At 43.3% G+C, this 17,885-nt stretch overlaps 1 protein-coding gene across 1 annotated transcript in view; it reads right to left on the bottom strand.

The window, feature by feature from the left end:
- Positions 1–388: 388 nt before the first annotated feature.
- LOC127225152 (calreticulin) overlaps positions 389–17,885 on the bottom strand; it is a 33,919-nt gene continuing 16,422 nt past the window's right edge. The window contains exons 3-9 of the mRNA XM_051188443.1: positions 15,560–15,763; positions 12,213–12,307; positions 10,578–10,787; positions 10,004–10,117; positions 8,726–8,869; positions 3,399–3,491; positions 389–871 (exon numbers count right to left, since the gene is read on the bottom strand). Coding sequence (XP_051044400.1) covers positions 620–871; positions 3,399–3,491; positions 8,726–8,869; positions 10,004–10,117; positions 10,578–10,787; positions 12,213–12,307; positions 15,560–15,763 — 1,112 coding nt within the window. The 3' untranslated portion in view covers positions 389–619. The remainder of the gene's footprint in view (positions 872–3,398; positions 3,492–8,725; positions 8,870–10,003; positions 10,118–10,577; positions 10,788–12,212; positions 12,308–15,559; positions 15,764–17,885) is intronic.

Below are 17,885 nucleotides of genomic sequence, written 5' to 3'. Positions count from 1 at the left end.
ATTGAGACAGCTTTTACAGGGTTACAACAAAGCCTGCGCATCTTAAACCAATCATCTCATAGCATCCAGAGCCTGCGTGGTGCGGACAAATTAATTTAAACCATCCAAGCCCCCCCCCCCTTATAGACCTCAGTTTTCTATAGCCTTGGAGGTCTGCATTTGTGCGGGCTCTCCTAGGTGGGGTGACAAATGGCAGTTAGATTAGGTCATTGGGGTGGGGGTTTCACAAGCAGTTTACAAAGTCAGGTAAGCAGCAAGGAGTGTGACCTTTAGCCTATTTCCTAGCTGAGGGCAGGGTCTGGAATTTAAGGTATTTAGTACTTTTAAACTTCTAGCTTCCTGGGGTCATTGGAGAGTTAGGCTGTATTTTTCCATCCTTACACAGGCACTTTATATATATTACCTCATCCAATCCCTATAGCCACACCATGAAATAGAAATTATCATTCCCTTTCTACCAATAAGCAAATAGAGCAAGGGAGGGAGGGGGTAGAAATATAAATCCAAAGTTTATCTAAAAGGAGTGAGTCATTTTCCTTCCCTCAGTGGGCTAACCTCGTGAGCATTTCCCCTGCTAAGCACTGTCTCTTGCTTCTGTGCAGAAACCCTGTCTCGGCAGTTACAGTTCATCCTTCTGGCCGAAGCCGGCTTCCTTTTTACCCAGAGATGCCCTGTCAGCACCGTCTTCCTGCTTGGGCTTTTCATCTGGTTCCTCCTCCATGTCCTCTTCATTGTCCTCCTCATCCTCCTCATCCAGGCCCCAGATGTCCTCTTGCCTGGCCCGCTGCTTTTCCCTCTTCCTTTTGGCTTCTTCTGCCTCCTTCTTTTTCTCCATTTCCTCGTACATCTCTCTCCACTGCTGCTCTACATCCTGTTTCAAGTGTGGGATTTCAAAGATTCACTGATGATACAAACAGATACATTGTTTTTTTCCCAAGCGTACATTTTAGAAACATCTGTAGTCTTCCCATGGACTTCAAGATTCCTAGGAGGGTGTTCATCTACATGTGAATTTCAGCACCACTGAGGTGGAGAGAAATCTGTGTCTGGGTGTAAGGTGTACAGTTCATTTGTAAATAAAATAGATTCAAAACTAGGCATGGTGTTGTACATCTGTAATCCTAGTGCCTGGGAGGTGGAAACAGGATCAGGAGTTCAAGGTGATTCTCTGGTAGGCAAAGAATTTAACGTTGGACTGTCTCAAAATTAAAAAGTAAAATGAAATTAAAACTAAAGTAAAAAAAAAAAAAATGGGCTAGCAAGATGACAGAGTAAGGAAAGGTACTTGACCAATTGTGATGATCTGAGTTTGATCCCTGGAACTCATATAGTAAGAGTTGTACTCTGACTTCCACATACATACTGTGGCATGTGCATATACTTATACCCTAAATGAATATAATAAAAAATTTAAAATAAATTATTCAAAACATTTAAAAATACTAAAAATAAAATGAATCCGGATTCATCATCTATTTATTTGATGCCCACGTCATTGCCTAGCACAGGCTAAACATTTGTGTGTTGTTTGTATTCCTCACAGTGATGTATAACATTACTCCCTCATCCCACTTTCTACATGAGGGAATCTGATGTTTGAATTTATTTCTTATTTATTGATTTGCTTATTTTCTCCTTAACACAGAGGGTTGATATATATTATATATATATGTATATATATATATATATATATATATACACACACACATATATATCTCATAGTCCAGAATGACTTTGAATGCTTTCTTTTTTATAAGAATTTTTTTGAGACAGGGTCTCGAACTTACTACATAGACCTGGCTGGGCTCGAACTCAAGAGTGCTGGGATCTAAGATGTATGCCACCATGCCCAATTCTGGAACTCTCAATCTTTCCACTTCTGCCTCCTTCCCTATAGTTTTGCAGTCTTGGATGTGCCATCACACCCAGCTCAAATGGACTTTCTATATTTTGTTCTCGCCAACTGAATACAAGCCCCATAAAGATAGAAATGTTTCAGTTTTATTTAATTGCTATATCCCCAACAACTGCCATGGTGGACAGGCTCTTACTAAGTATTTGTCAAGTAAATATATGGTTTAATAGATAGCATGTATTAAACACATGCTAGATATTAGAGACTTAGAAGATAATTGCTATCATTTTTCCTGATTGATAGGTGAGGAAAGTTAAATAAGTTGACCAAGTTCACAAACTAGTCAGGGATGGAGCTTGGATTTGAATCTAAGTAGTCTACCTAGAAAATTCATGTTCTTACCTAATATATAATAATGACACAATGTCAGTGTTAGAGGGCTGGGGCGTGGTTCAGTGATGGAGTGACTCTGGTATGTTCAAAGCTCTAGATTAGATCCCTAGTATCACAAAAATGGTAACACTGACTTAAAACAAGATAAAGCCAGATTAAAAAGTATGTTTTTAGGCTGATCACAGGGTTAGCAAGATAGCCCAGTGGATAAAGGGTAAGGCTACCACACCTAACAGCTTCAGTTAGATCTACTGGGAGTCAGGCCTGGCGCCAAAGACCTGTAATCTCAGCTACTTAGGAGGCTGAAGGCAAAGAACATGTGTTCAAGGCCAGCCTGGGCTACAGGGCCAGCCTGGGTAACTTTGTGGCAGCCCATCTTACAATATAAAGTATAAAGAGCTGTAGTAATACAGCTCATGGGCAGAACTGCCTAGCACACCTGGCCCTGGAAACTCGTACGGCTTCTGTGTGGGCTCAGAAAATCCGAACTCTGGTCCTCATGGTTACACAGCAAATGCTTTATCAATGGAGTCATTTCTTCAGGGCAGGTGGGGGAGGGTTGTTGCTTTTGTTTTTACCTTCCGTGTGTGCTTTGCCAGTACCTAAGTTTCCTGAATTATTAAGCCCTGGCTAACAAACACTTGGATTGACCTTCCTTGAGGGCCAGGACATCTGGATGCAGAATGTCTTCCTCATGAAGCCACTGTCCTGAACATCACTCCACACATGAAATAGCTTTGGGAAGGGAGGAGCTGGTAAACAGGACCACCACTTCCTCTGGTTTCCCAATCATCTGAGGTGGACTGAGTGGCTCCCTCTAGTGGCACACTGAGAAGGCATTGTGGTACACCAAAAGAGCATGGGCTCTGGGTTCAGTCTCCAACTCAACAAGTCAGAGGCTGGGTGTTTGGCCTTGGGCAGTTTAGCCTCTGGATCTCAGTTTCCATACCTAAGAAATAGAATAATATCTACATTTCAAGGTTACCTTAAGGACCAAATAAGACACATCTTGCAAAGTGCTCAGAGTGACAGGTTGAAGATGTACAGTGAATGTGAGTTCTCTGTCTCTCAAGGCCATGTGACCAGCTGTGGGTCCTGATTTTGCAAATGGCATCAGACATTTGGAATTCAGGGTGGAGGAATATCTCACCTTTCTTAATCCCCAGGTCTTATTTCCAACCTCTTCAGCAAACTCTTCATCATTTGTTAGAAGAAAATTGTCAAAGATGCTGCCTGATTTCACCTGTTGAAGTGAAAACCAAGAGATTATTACAATTAGGTTCCTAGGGGGTTAGAGACATGGCTCGGTGGTTAAGAGTGATTCCTGCATAAACATGAGGACCTGAGTGGAAAATGTGTATAACTTGCAACCCCAGTGCTAGCTGGAGCAGAGACAGAAGGATCCCTGGGGTTTACTGGCTAGCTCCAGGTTCAGTGAGAGACATTATCTGGACAGAATAAGGTGGACAGTGATAGAACATGACACCTAATATTCTCCTCTGGCAGTGGGTGTATACACCTACATACACACATGCATATAAACTCCTCCCCCTACAAAAGGTTCTTGACATATTTATTTATTTGTATGAGTGTGTATCCGTGTCAGTTTATGTTCACCATGTGAGGGAAGGAGCCCTCAGAGGCTGGAAGACTGTATTAAATCCCCTGAAATTAAAGCTACAGACTATTGTGAAATACCATATGGATGCTATTAACAAAACCAGCAAGTGTTCATAATTACGGAGCAATCTTTCCAGCCCCTTTCTCTGTTTCTCAAAATAGTATTCTAAGAAGCCATTTTTTGTGGTGTATGCCTATAATCCCAGCACATGGGAGGTGGAGGCAAAGGGGTTGGGGTTTCATGTACCTCCAAACTCTTTATGTAATAGTACATGAAACCCTGTCATAAAATCAAAACAAAACAAAATTTTAGTGTTTGTGACTAAAAGATTAAATCCATGCTTTATAATAGTTTCGGTGTTTATTTTGTGACAAAGGAATAAAACAGAAAGGAGCACAAGACAGGGAGTTGAACACATCTCAGCTACATCCTAGTTTTATGACATTAAGCAAGTTACTCAATCCCTCTGAGTTACTCTCTCAGTAATAAATCAAGGAAGCCAGATGTGATGGCCAATGCCTGTAACCCCAGGATTTGGGAGAGTAAAGCAGAAGTCCAGGGTCATCTTCAACTACATGGTGAGTATGAGTTCAACCAGGGCTACCTGAGACCCTGTCGATGATGATGATGGGTATGGTATATATTCCTTTGATCCAAACACTTAGAAGGCAGAGGCAGGTGGCAGGCAGATGTCTACGAAGTCAAGGCTAGCATGGTCTACGTAGTGAGTTCCAAGCCAGTCAGTGTGTGACATAGTAAAACTATCATCATCATCATCATCATCATCACCATCACCATCATCATCATTGCCATTACCATCATAGTAATGTGAATAATGAAAAATAATAAAACTCTCTCATACTAGTGTCATGAAAATTAGAACTAATACCTAGCACAGTGCCTAGCAAATGTCACTCAACAGACAAGAAGGATTATTATAACTTTTCAGTATCTAGACGTGTTTCAAAGGACCAAAGGGTTGCCTATCTGTGATGTTGACTGTTGACTAAATCATTGCTAAGACAGGCGTGGTTCAATCCCAGAACTTGGGAGGCAGAGGCAGGTGTTGGGGAATATTATTTTAAGGTATGTTGCTTTTGTTTATGCTGCATTTGTTTAACTCTGGGAAGCTGTGATTTTTTTTTTTTTTTTTTTGCCTGTCTAAAACACCTGATGGTCTAATAAAGAGCTGAACGGCCAATAGCGAGGCAGTGCCAAGGATAGGTGGAACTGGCAGGCAGAGAGTAAAAATAGAAGGAGAAACACGGAAGAGGAGGAACAACAAGCCCCACCAGCCAAGGAGTAGGAGTGAAGGTAAGATATACAGAAGAAAGGAAGGGAAAAAGCCCAGAGGCAAAAGGTAGGGGATAATTTAAGAAAAGCTGTCAAGAAGCAAGCCAACTAAGGCTGGGTATTCATAACTAAGAATAAGCCTGTGTGAGTGATTTATTTGGGAGATGGGTGGTGCCTCCCTCCCCCCCCCCAAAAAAAAAACAAAAGAGTGAAAACATTGCATAACAGGCAGGTGGATGTCTGAGTTTGAGGCTGGCCAGGTCTACATAGTGAGTTCCAGGACATCCAGATTTACATAGTGAGACCCTGTCTCAAAAAACCAAAAATAAAATAAATCAATGTTAATTTCACTCCAACTGTTGTGTGAGGAAAAAAAAAGTTTTTCAGTATGAAGCTTCTGTGCAGAGCCTCTGTATTTTATAAAGCTCTGTCCTGCTGTTTTGTGACCAAAAGCCTATATATATATATATATACATATATATATATATATATATATATATATTTGCATTTTTGTTCTTAATATGAAAGGCTTTTTATTTGGCTTACATCATTACACTAGTGACGCTTCCTATAGAAAAAGAGATGAAAAACAGACGCAGGAGAGCAAGAAATTTTTAGTTTGCTCTAAGTCATTTATTTTTAAATTGGCTTGTAGAAAATCTTTTGCAACTGTGAGATATTCTCTGACCTTTCAGATTTTTCTCCTTTTGAGTTGTCTGCAATCTCGATTAGAAAACTGCCTGTTTATTGGTTTGGCCATCTTTCCTACTGAAAAGCGTGCTCCTATCCTCCCTGTTTTCTTCAGTGACCTCTTGCTCCCTCCCTCCCTTACTTCTATCAAAGTCCCAGCCCTGCTTCCTAACAGCTTGGTCTTTTGTTGACTTTGATCTATTCATCTCCCATCTGGGCTTACAGGCTTTTATCTGCAATATGCAAATAGAAGAAAATGCACTTCTTCTCCTGCTGTATTCACATAATTAAAAGAAAAGAACACATGAGAAAGAGTTGCATTCAGTTGTAAAATACAGTCTTAAAGATGTTTTAACAGGTTAATTCATTGAAAATTACTGGTTTTCCTGTGCTATTCCTTGGATCATAAAGTGGGAAGAGTAGGGACTGGAGAGATGGTAGTGGGTAAAGTGCTTACATGGACCTGAGTTTAGCTCCCCAGCATCCAGGCATCGTAGTACAGGCCTGTAATCCAAACCCAGTGGGGACAGAGGTAGGTGGACACATTGGATAGCCAGTTTGGCAAAAATAGCAAGATCTACCTCAGCAAGAAACCCTCAAAATGTAAGATGGGCCAGGCAGTGGTGGTATACACCCTTAATCCCAGAATTTGGGGCAGAGGCAAGGGGATCTTTGTGAGTTTGAGGCCAGCCTGGTCTACAAAGTGAGTTCCAGGACAGCCAGGACTGTTACACAGAGAAACCCTGTCTTGGAAAACAAAAACAAAAGAAAAAAAAAGTAAGATGGACAAATAATTGAGGAAGAACAACCAGATGTCAATGTCTGGCCTATACATGGGCTGGTATACCATATATATAAGGTATGTGTGTTGTCGTTTGTGTTACTGTCCCTTCAAAGATCACATGGAGTCCTAGAAGAAGGGGATGTTTGCTCTCTGCTATCTCCTCCCAGTGTTGGCCCTAACATCAGAATGCAATCACTTCCAAGTAGGGGGGAAAGTAATGGACTGGATTCGGAGGCACCAGACTTGGAAAAAGGAAGTGTCAGGGACTAGGCTGTCAGCTGGGACAGAGGCAGAATAAAGAAGGTGGTGATTGGGATGCCAGAGCATCTTGGTGCTGGAAACTCGTGGTAGAGGAGACAGGTCAAGAATGCTGGCTGTCTCTGTACTTAGTCACTTGTATTTTCCTATAAAATACAAGGATTCTGTGGCTAACTGGATGTTCCTGGTTAGCTCAGTGATGAGAAATATGACCAGGGAGTCAGACCTAGCTAGAAATTATAAGAAGAGAAATAATGCCTATGAATATGATGCATCATGCAGAATTATCACATACACGCACGTACGTGTGCCTCAGATTTTTCGGATTTTAGAAACAAAGTCCCCGGGGCTTCATTCCAGATCAGAGTCTGTGATCCTCTGTTGACCTACATGCATTAGAATATTAGAATTGAGGCATAGAGAGCAGCCCTTTTTTAAGTTTTTTTTTTAAACAAAGATAGAGAATAAGATGTGTACCCTAATGTTTTTAGTGGGGGAAAAGCATTTTAAAGGACAGTGAGATGGCTCGCTCTGAAGGAAAGAACACTTGTGGACAAACCTTGTGACCCCAGTTCAATCCCTGGAGCTCACATGATGAAAGGAGAGAACTGACTCCCACAGCTTATCCTTTGACCTCCTCTACCCGCCCCCCCCCATACATACATGCACACACACACACACACACACACACACACACACACGCACACACACATATACTTACACACACACACACACATATGTTTTTAAGGAAAGTGTATTAGATTAATGATTATATAAATGTATATAATATAGAAAGTTCTGATTTATTTAAGAAGAACAACCCCAAAAAAGAGAGGTAGTAAAGTAAATGTGTGATTTGTATCCATGTTCTTCAGATAAGCCAGGAAGAAAAGAAATAAGCTGTGTCCCTTCCTTCTTCCCACCCTTCTGAACCCTTGCCTGGCATCTGGCAGTGACTTCATTCCATTTCTATGTTGACCTCCTGAAGTGAGAAAAATGGAAAGAAAAAAAAAGCAGGAAATGAATAAAGAAACTAAGAACATAAAACATGGGGGCACTTGTTCCAGAAGTTTTGGTGACTGAACAGTTAAGAGGTGGAGGCAGGAGGATCAGAAATTCAAGGTTATCTCAACTGCATAGCAAGTTGGAGGGAGGCCAGTCTAGACTACATGAGACCTTATCACAAAACAAAACAGCCTAACAAATTATGTAAGATCAACAAAGGCATCAAAAAGTATTAGTAGCACCCTGGAGTAGGTCTGATAAAGAAAGACTGTTCCTCCTTATCTTAACCAGATACATATCTTCAGGAAATTTATTCAACTTTTCTGAGTCTCTTTTTCATGTTGACGAATAGATATATGGTGAAAATTAAACAAACATGCAGTCGTGTGTGTGTGTGTGTGTGTGTGTGTGTGTGTGTGTGTGTGTGTGTGTGTATAGAAGGGACTAAGTTAACCTGGTGGTGGTGGGAACCCACGTGTTTAATCCCAGCACTCAGGAGTGAGTCTAAGGCCAGCCTGGTCTACAGAGCTAGTTCCAGGGCAGCCAGGACTGTTACACAGAGAAACCCTGTCTTGAAAAACAAAAACAAAAACAAAAACAAAAAAAAGGTGGTGGTGGTGGTGGTGGTGGTGAGGAGGGGTAACTAAGTAAATTTTGGCTCATATAATTTTGAAGATAAATATAATTACTCCCATTTTAAAGATGAGTTGTTTGAAATTTAGAAAGATCAAGATTTATTCAAGTGTGTAACTTCCAGGCTGGGGCTTCTACTTTGTGGTTGCTTCAAGGACCACTGGTAAGAGGCTGTGAGCCCAGAGTGCTTTACCTGCCAAAGATCCAGGCCAAGGACGCTGATGTTATAATACTGACAGATGGTGGGGTCAGGCTTGTATTTGGGGTTGTCTATCTCTGGGTGAATCCACTCCCCTTGGTAATTGGGATTATCAATGATCCGAGGTTTCCATTGTCCCTAAACAGAGAACCAAGAGTGGATATGTCAGTAATAACTTCCCATTCTTCTAATATCATTCAATCAAAAAGCATCAATCAATTTATAAGCAACTGTGTACCAGACTCCTAGAACTTTCCCTTTCTTTGAGTGAAGGCATAAGACTCTTCCCAGTTCCCTTTTCCACCTACTGGGAGTGAAATGACATGGTAGCATTCTGGCCTGGACCTCTCTCTGAATAGGCACATTCACGAAGTTAAAACGCAGCTTCTTGGAGAACATTGTCTAAGGATCTTGGCATTTGGAGCTGTGCTCTTTCTCCTGTGTGGCACAGGACACTGTGGCCAGATAAAATGCCTGCTCCAGTCAGTTTTATTGCTGGACTGTTTGTCAGCTGACTGCTTTAGTCCTTGCTTCTGCCATGAGACCAGGGGTTCACCTTTAAAAAGAAGTCCCTCTATCCCCTAAATGCCTTGGGCTAATGGGGATTCCACTCTTTGCCCTTCTGGCCTGCTTCTAAGACATCGGAGTCCTGAGCCCTAAACCACTGCCATTTGTTCCTTTAACTGGCAGCTTTTCTCAACTCTGGACAAGCTCCTTGCCCAAGCCTGCCTGAACAATTACCATAGTGCTAGCTTTACCAGCCCCTGTCTCCCTTGCAAATAGGAGGAGGCTGAGAACAGGGTTCTGATGTGACCACTATTCTATTTGGAATGAAGAAGAGGGAAGAACACAGGATCTCAGAGTTTCTGCTTTGTTTTTACTTCATTTTCTTTTGTTTTGAGACAAGATCTTGCTGTATGGCCCAGCCTGGCCTTGAACTTGCAATAAATTCTTCTGCCTCAGCCTCCTGAGGGTTAGGATTACAAGTTAGAAGGTTAGAAATTTTGTTTTCTAAGTTTGAATTGACATTTCTCCTATCTGATTTCTCCTATCTGATTTTCACTGAAAAGAGAGGTTCCAGCTGGGCGTTGGTGGTACACACCTTTAATCCCAGCACTCGGGAGGCAGAGGCAGATGGATCTCTGTGAGTTCAAGGCCAGCCTGGTCTATAGAGCTAGTTCCAGGACAGTTCTAAAGCCACACAGAAACCCTGTCTTGAACCCCCTACCCCACCCCACCCCCACAAAAAGGAAGAAAAGAGAAGCTCCTCACCTTATACTTGACATTCGGTATCAGAGGCCCTTCCCACACCCCATCCATCGCCTCATTCCAGTCATCCGGCTTCTTGGCTTCTGGGTCTGGGATGAACTCAGAGTCCTCCCAGTCCTAAAACAGAATGTTCCTTCATGAGGCTGGTGACATGATCTGGGTGGAAACTGGGGACTCAGGTGCAGACTGGGAGAACTGGCTCCCTACCCCCCTGCCCTCCGTCTCTGCTGTGTGATGGCCCAGTGCAGGAGAGAAACAGCCTTTATGGAGCCGGGGTTCACCATCGTTCTGACCTTGAGTGCTTTAAGCTCATTTCAGATGGGTATTATCCTTGTCTCTGACCTCATCCTGCCTCAGTCATGTGGGCTGCTGCTATGGCTTATATGTGGTTTGCTCCCACACACTCTTCACCTTTACTCTAGTTACCCTGAGCATACCTGCTAAACCTGGCTTGAATTCAGACCTTTATTTTGTCATGGCGCCAACCTCCCAGAGACTTGACTTAGTCATCTGCTCTGATGTCCTGACTATACCATCTTCCCCCTGAGATCAGCTTCCCAGCTAAACTCCCTCTGACCTCAGGTTTTTTATCTTCAGGGTCCTCTATCTGTAGCCGTTCATCCCATTTCCTTGGTTTCCTGGCATAGGGATCTTTTATTTTCCTGGGTGGCAAGAAGTCCCAGTCATCTTCTAGGCCCCCTGTGGTCACCTTCTCGTTGTCAATTTTAACCTCATAAGTAGCATTAGGGCGGATGATTAGAGTGTACAGGTGAGTGTCTTTGTTGATCTACAAAGGGAATGGGTGATATTTCAGTTCCATACAGGACATTGCAGATCTCAGGCACTGTGTTGCCTGAAGCCCCTCCTCACCCCCACGCATATTATACACACTTTGCCACATTCCTTTTTCCTTTCCTCTAGTTAACACACCTAACAGGGATTCTGGGCTCACCCTTCGGTGCACACTCCTGTGGTCCCCATCTTCTAGCTGAAGTTTGGTCATTCTCTGGTTTGGTTTTTCTTGTCTGTCCTGCTAAACTGTGAGCTTCTCTCAGCAGCAGGGGTAAATGATTTCTCTATCATGTCTAAGCCTCCAAGCTTAGACCTGTCCCAGAGGGCTCAGACATCCATCCCCATGTACAAGGCTGGTCAGGAAAGCCTAGCTTCAACACAAGATCCCTAATGCCCCAGGCCTATGGACTTTTCTTAGACCCTGTTCCTGCCATTCTCTTGTACACCAGCTGCATCAGCCCTCATGCTGTGCCTTGGTTTCTTCAGTTTCCTTGACTTTGCTCATGCAGTCTCCTCTTTCAAGAGTTTCATCTTTCCCTGAAATTGCCACACTCATCTTTCAGCACAAGGAAAGCCTTCTCCAGGAAGCAGTCTCTACCGAAGCCTCCAGGCTGAGAGGCTGAGGAGGGGCCCTCTACCCGGCTCCCTCATCTCTTTTCTTTACTTGTGAAAGTTTTGTTTTGTTTTGGTAATATCTTCCTGAATCACCCAGGTTGGCATTGAAATCACAGCCCTTCCACCTCAGCCTTCAGAGTAGCTAGGATTACAGGTATAAATCACTGTATCAGGCTTTACTGTGAGTTTGGTTAATTCGAAAGACCTTTCTGGTGGAATCTATCCCAAATAATGTCTCTTAGGACTGTTGATTGACCATACTACTGTCCGGCAGCTAATCTAGATGCTTCTAACTTCATGTTACTGAGATTAAACTGACACACCTATCTCATCTAAGTACAGCATGCCTGACCCCCACCCCAGTGTCTAGCAATGGGCAATTATGTCACACCAGACATTATACCACATTACTTTCCAGTGTTTTTAGCCAGCTGTTTCCTTGTAAACTCCTACAATGTATATATAACACATTTCTGGGTTTACTTAATCTATAAAGTGGAGATGATAACATTTAATTGGTAATGTTTTATTCTTGGGGCTGGAGAGATGGCTCAGCAGTGTAGACTACTGGCTTCTCTTCCAGAGGACCTGGGTTCAACTCTCAGCACATGCATGAAACTCATAACAATCTGTAAATCTGGTCACAGGGGATCTGACATCCTATTCTGGTCTCTGTGGGCACCAGGCATGAATGTGGACAGATAAATATAGGTAAAACAATCATACGTATAAAAATAAATAAATGTTTAAAAATTTAAGAAACAAAACCCTTTGCTCTAGGCTGAGGACTAATCCACATACTCACCCTGCACTTGAGGGTCTTGTTGTTCTCATGGTATTTCCCTTGGTGATAAAGGATGACCTGTAGTCTATTGTTGCCAAAGCCACAGATGTCTGGGCCTGGAAATCAAACCCCAAAGTGTGATTTCACATCTATTTCAGGCAGCATGCCCATTCTGAGGCCAAGACCCAAGACAGATGCAGCTTGTATATCACTTGGTATTTCCAGAAAGAAACAGATGCCACACTCAAAGTCAGGATTACTTGAGAAGGGTTTAATGAAAGGGATCATTTACAAGGGGGGAGTCGAGACTTGGAGAGAAGGAAAGGTACAGTGCTGCTTGCTCGGGGCTAGCAACAGCAAAGGGAAGGAAGGGCAGGGGGAGAGAGTCTGGGACAGGCACAGCAGGAGAGAAACGGGCTTTCAGTTGATAGATACAACTCAAAAATCCCTCTAATCTCCTGCCAGGACCCCACTGACCAAACCCACTGGAAACCCCTCTTAAGCCAGGAGTTTCTGACACGTCACTTAATTCTGACAAATAAGCATTACCATCTCAACTTTAGATGGGTGTGGATCAGAAAAGTCAAGCAGTTTGCCCACAGCCAAGAGCTGATAAGATGTCTTTCTAGGATTCAAAGCTATTCCTACTTAGTAACGGAGCCCAAGATACCCCTTCTGCTTTGTGACAAATCGAGTGAGCATTGCATCAGAGCTGGGGAGCCCAGAGAGTTCTGAGACTCATGTTACTGCTCTCTACTTATAGCTCACACAGAACTTCTCAGCCTTTCAGCTAATATCAAGTGTGAAGCATCCCTGCCACACACACACCACACACAACATGTATACATACAACACAACACAACACAGGTTCACACAACACAACATACTCACACTCATACACACAAGGCATTTACACTGTACTCTATCCACACTGGTCTTCTTCCTACTTCTTTACCATGCACTTGAATTTCTTGCCTGAGCTTTTATACATGTTGTTGATTCTGCCCTCATTACATCCTCTCCTCCTATTATAATCTAACTCATTTGTGATGGGAGATGTCATTCTGTATATGTTTCTCATACTGGTTAATGAATAAAGCACTGTTGGCCAATAGGAAAGTAAGATAGGCAGGACTAGGAGACAAGGAGGAAATAGGAGGTAGGAAAGAGGAGTCAAGATGGAGAGTCTGGAGAGAACAGAACCGCCATTTCTCCGCTCTCGGTAAGACCACGTGGAAATACATAGAAATGGGTTAATAATTAAGACAGAGCTAGCCGATAAGAAACTAGCACTTGGCCAACAGTATAATATCTAATACAGAGTCTCTGTGTGTTAATTGGGGCTGGCGCTGGCGGGGCAAGACCAGCGGCGGCAGGCGGAAAAACTGTACACCTTACACATTTGTTAAAGGATAATTAATGCCTCCCCTAAAAGGCCTCCAGATGTATTGAATCATGCTGTCTCTTATGATCTCATAGAGCCTCATCAATACTTCCCCCCAAAAACTTTTTACAGACACTATGTAGTCTTGGCTGTCTCACCAGCCAAATGGAAGATGAAGTTCAATCACACCCCAATAGCCAACATGGTCATTCAATAGGTCATGTTTGGTGCTAGGCTCTCAGGTATACCTCCAGGACAGCCTAGAGAGATTTCATGCAACCTTGGGGAGAAGGCGGGGACAAGGAGTAAAAGGTGGGTTGGCTGGCCTAGAACATGAGATGGGAACAGTGACTGCATGAGTGACGATCTGTTGAAGGACTGCGTGTTCAGATGATGTGTAGACAAGGCTGGCCTCAAATTCCTAGCAATCTTCCTGTTTCTGCCTCTGTGTGCTGGCATGTAGCATCACACTTGGTTCAATACCCTTTTTAAAGTTAAATTCTATTTTATGTTTTCTTACTTGTGTGTTTTTCCTGCATGTATGTCTATGCACCCCCTTATGTTCCTGGTACCAATGGAAACGAGACAAGGGAGTTGGATCCTCTGGAACTGGAAATAAATGTTTGTAAGCTGCTATGTGAGTGCTGGGAATCAAACCTGGGTCCTTTTGACCAGCAGCCAGTGCCCTTTACTGCTGAGCCAATCTCTCCAGCCTGGCTCAATACTTTTATAGATTTATAAACTAGATAAAACATAAATAAACTTAGAAATATACATTTCATTCTGCTTTTTAAAAAATTATTCAGCTGCCTGAAGGGAGAAGATGCAGGCTTTATAGATAGATTGACTCAAATCCTGGTTTTCTACTTACCTTGAGTAAATTTCTTACCTCTACTTCCTCCTCTGCAAAATGGGGAGAATAATCCACAGTACAGATTCCAACTAAAATAGATGGTGGAGCAGACACACTTTACACACCCTGAGTGTTACACTCTGTATAAGAGAAAGACTGGTCTGGGGCCTTGCTCCTATGATCTCATCACTTGGGGGGGGGGGGTTGAAGCAGGAGATCACTGTGGATTTGAAGCCAATTTGGGCTACATAGTGAATTTAGAACTACAGAGTGAGACCTTGTAAGAGGCCATGGTGTGATATTTAAGAGAGGGAGAGAGAGGGGAGGGGGAGAGAGAGAGAGAAAGAGAGAGAGAGAGAGAGAGAGAGAGAGAGAGAGAGAGAGAGAGGATGCAGATTTTAAAAGGGGCAGTGAAGCTGAAGAGGAAGGTTTGAAAAAGGAAGAGTACTATGTGGGGGGGAGGGGAGGGGAGGGGAGGGGAGGAGAGAAGAGGAGAGGAGGCAAGTGTTTGCTGAAGCTGCCAGGGAAAGGAAGTGTCTAAAGAGAATTAAGGGAATGTTAGTGCCTGCTGTCCAGCATGACCCTCTCCCTGATTTTGTACAAAAACATCCTGTCTAGTCCACATTCCTCATCTGTGCTTCGGAAGCTGGAATGCTTGATCTTTTCTGGCTTTTCAATATCAACAGTGTTGAAACTAGATTCAAGATTGGTTGGAGCTAAAAGCTGGATTGCCTCAAGAATGCCTAGTTACATATGTATACTACACATGTCACACTCTGGACATTCACAGATGCTTACAGGTGGTCCTTTCTCTGACCCTGGCTCTCTTCCTCTTTGAGGCAGTGCCTTGCTGTAGGTCTGTGCTCCTCCTCCTCTGAAAACCGGGCTGTGTCTCCATGTTCTATAGACTTGCCAATACCACGGACTTCAGCCCCTCTTTGATCTATTTATACTAACATTTTGGTTTAGAGATGCCTTCTTTCAGGACTCTGCAGAGTCCTACTGCACAAAGGATGTGGAGCTATCGATTTATAGACTGTCTGTTCCAGGTCTGTGTAAGTCTTTTGACCACCACAGTGGTTCTTATCCAAATCCCAAGGGGCTGAGAGCAGCTGCTACCAGGGAGCTTACCGAACATGATGTAATACTGGGACTCGGAGTGCATATCCTCCTGGTTCACTGTGGCAGGAAAGAGCTTCACATACCCACCGCCGCAATCGATACCTTGCTCATGTTTTACTGAAAACTGAACCACCAAGGTCTCATTCACATTGCTGAATGGCTTAAACCTGGTGGAAAGGGCATAGAACTTGGCATCTTCAGTGGTCTGGAGACCTGGTTAACAGAGAGAAAGCACAGAGACTTCAGGCTGAAATTCCCCGAAAGTGACCGGAGAGACCCTACACTGGACTTAACCAAGCTCTAGTATTTCCTCACACACTATGGTGTGCCAGACGCCATGCAAGGAGCATTATAATATTATCTCATCTGAGACTCTGAGCCGCCCTGAAAAGTGGGCACTACGCCCATTTAATAAGTTAAGAAGCTGAGTCATGGGGAGGAGATGTGAAGCTGCAAGGCATGGAAGTAACCTAACTGGAATTTTAAGCCACATCGATGCATTCTTTTGCAGCATGCTATCACTTATTTTCTAGAGAGAATTTCAGCATCATTCTGCAGCTCTGTAAGTCAAGGCTCTGCTTTGCTGAGGCCAGTTAGGCAACAGAATAATGTTCTGCTGTGTACAAGTGCTACAGAGGAAAGGAGCTCAGAGTTAACTCAGATAAAATAATAATTGTTGCTGTAGCTCACTGAATATTTTAATCACTAAATAATGTATCTTTTTTGTAAAAATCCTGTGTGTGTGTGTGTGTGTGTGTGTGTGTGTGGCATGTACTCATGTGCATGCTTCTGAATATGTGGAAGCCAGAAGAAGATGCCGGTAGTTCCACTCTATCATTCTCTACCGTATTCCTTTGAGACAGGGTCTCTCTTGAACCTGGAGCTAGCAGACATAAGCCCCAGTGATTTTCCTGTTTCTGTCCCAACACTAGCACCAGGGTTTCAGGAGTACACAGCTATCCCAGCTTTTAATGTGGGTCCTAGGGATTTATTGTGTAATGTGTTTTGTCTGGATGTATGTCTGTGCCTCACATGCATGTAATGCCTGCGGATGACAGAAGAGGGCAATGGATCCCATGGGGCTGGAGTTCACAGATGGTTATGAGGTGCTATAAGGGTGCTGGAAACCTGGGTCCTCTGGAAGAATAGTCAGCACTGTTCATATCTCAGCCACTGCGGAGTCATAGCTCCAGCCCTGGTTCTAAGGATTTGAACTCAGGTCTTCATTCTTGTTCAGCGTGCACTCTTGCACAATGTCATCTCCCCAGACCTTAACATTTAACTCTACAAATGGTTTCTTCATTCACACGTGTTTGTGTATTTAGCCCTCACAACAACAATTGAAGGTGAGCTATATCAGCTTCTTTGTCATGAAGTCATTGAAACGTGTCAGTGATCACGTTGTAATTGCAGAGCCCCAACCTCCAGTGAATATCAGAGCTGCCAGGGATCCTAGAGCTTTTCTAGGCTAACCATATGAAGCAATCACATAGGAAGTTCCTTGCTAAGGATCACACAATCACAAATGACAGACATGTGGAAATGCTCAATGAGTAAGTATTAAATAAAGCTGGATTATACCTGTAATCCCAACCCTTGGGAGGTAGAGGCAGGGAGACAGGTAGTCCAAGCCTAACTTGAACTATATAAAACCGAGTCCAAAAAATCAACAACTGAGCAGTGCTGGCGCACACCTTTAATCCCAGCACTCTGGAGGCAGAGGCAGGTGGATTTCTGAGTTTGAGGCCAGCCTGGTTTCCAGAGCTAGTTCCAGGACCTAGGGCTACACAGAGAAACCCTGTCCTGAAAAAACAAACAAACAAAAAATAACAAAAAATGCTAAATTACAGGAAGGAGCACAGGACCTAATTCAGAACAGCTCTCAAGCATTCCTTGTACACCAAGTTCAATGGTAAACTCCTTTGTATCTGACATCATGCTAGGAGATGTATACATTTTAAAGAGTATTCCTACTTCTCTAGCCTCTAAGGGGCTAGAAGAGCCAGGGAGAAGGAATGGACAGATGGCAGAAGACCACACTTTGAGACTCTGCCCTACCAAACACTACTGTGTAAATCAAATCAACCTTCTCCTCTCAATCTCACTGTGACCCACCCCAGTGTCCTTCCAGACAGCCAGAATCTAGTGACCACAGAGTATGGTATGCAAGGGGATCAACCGAGATGCCAAACTGTCAGACGTGTAGCTGAACAGACTGCCTGTCCTGGAGTGCCAGACACAGGTGTCCCAGGAGATGCTCAGTCTCCAGTTTTCCAGAGAGGATTTAAATGAGATTTTAAAATGCTCAAGCCAGCCCATAATTCTCTCCTTTAAT

Source organism: Phodopus roborovskii, unplaced genomic scaffold (genome assembly GCF_943737965.1).
Source record: "Phodopus roborovskii unplaced genomic scaffold, PHOROB, whole genome shotgun sequence".
Taxonomy (NCBI): domain Eukaryota; kingdom Metazoa; phylum Chordata; class Mammalia; order Rodentia; family Cricetidae; genus Phodopus; species Phodopus roborovskii.
Note: the sequence above shows the minus strand (reverse complement) of the source record. Positions and strands in the feature narration are given on the sequence as shown.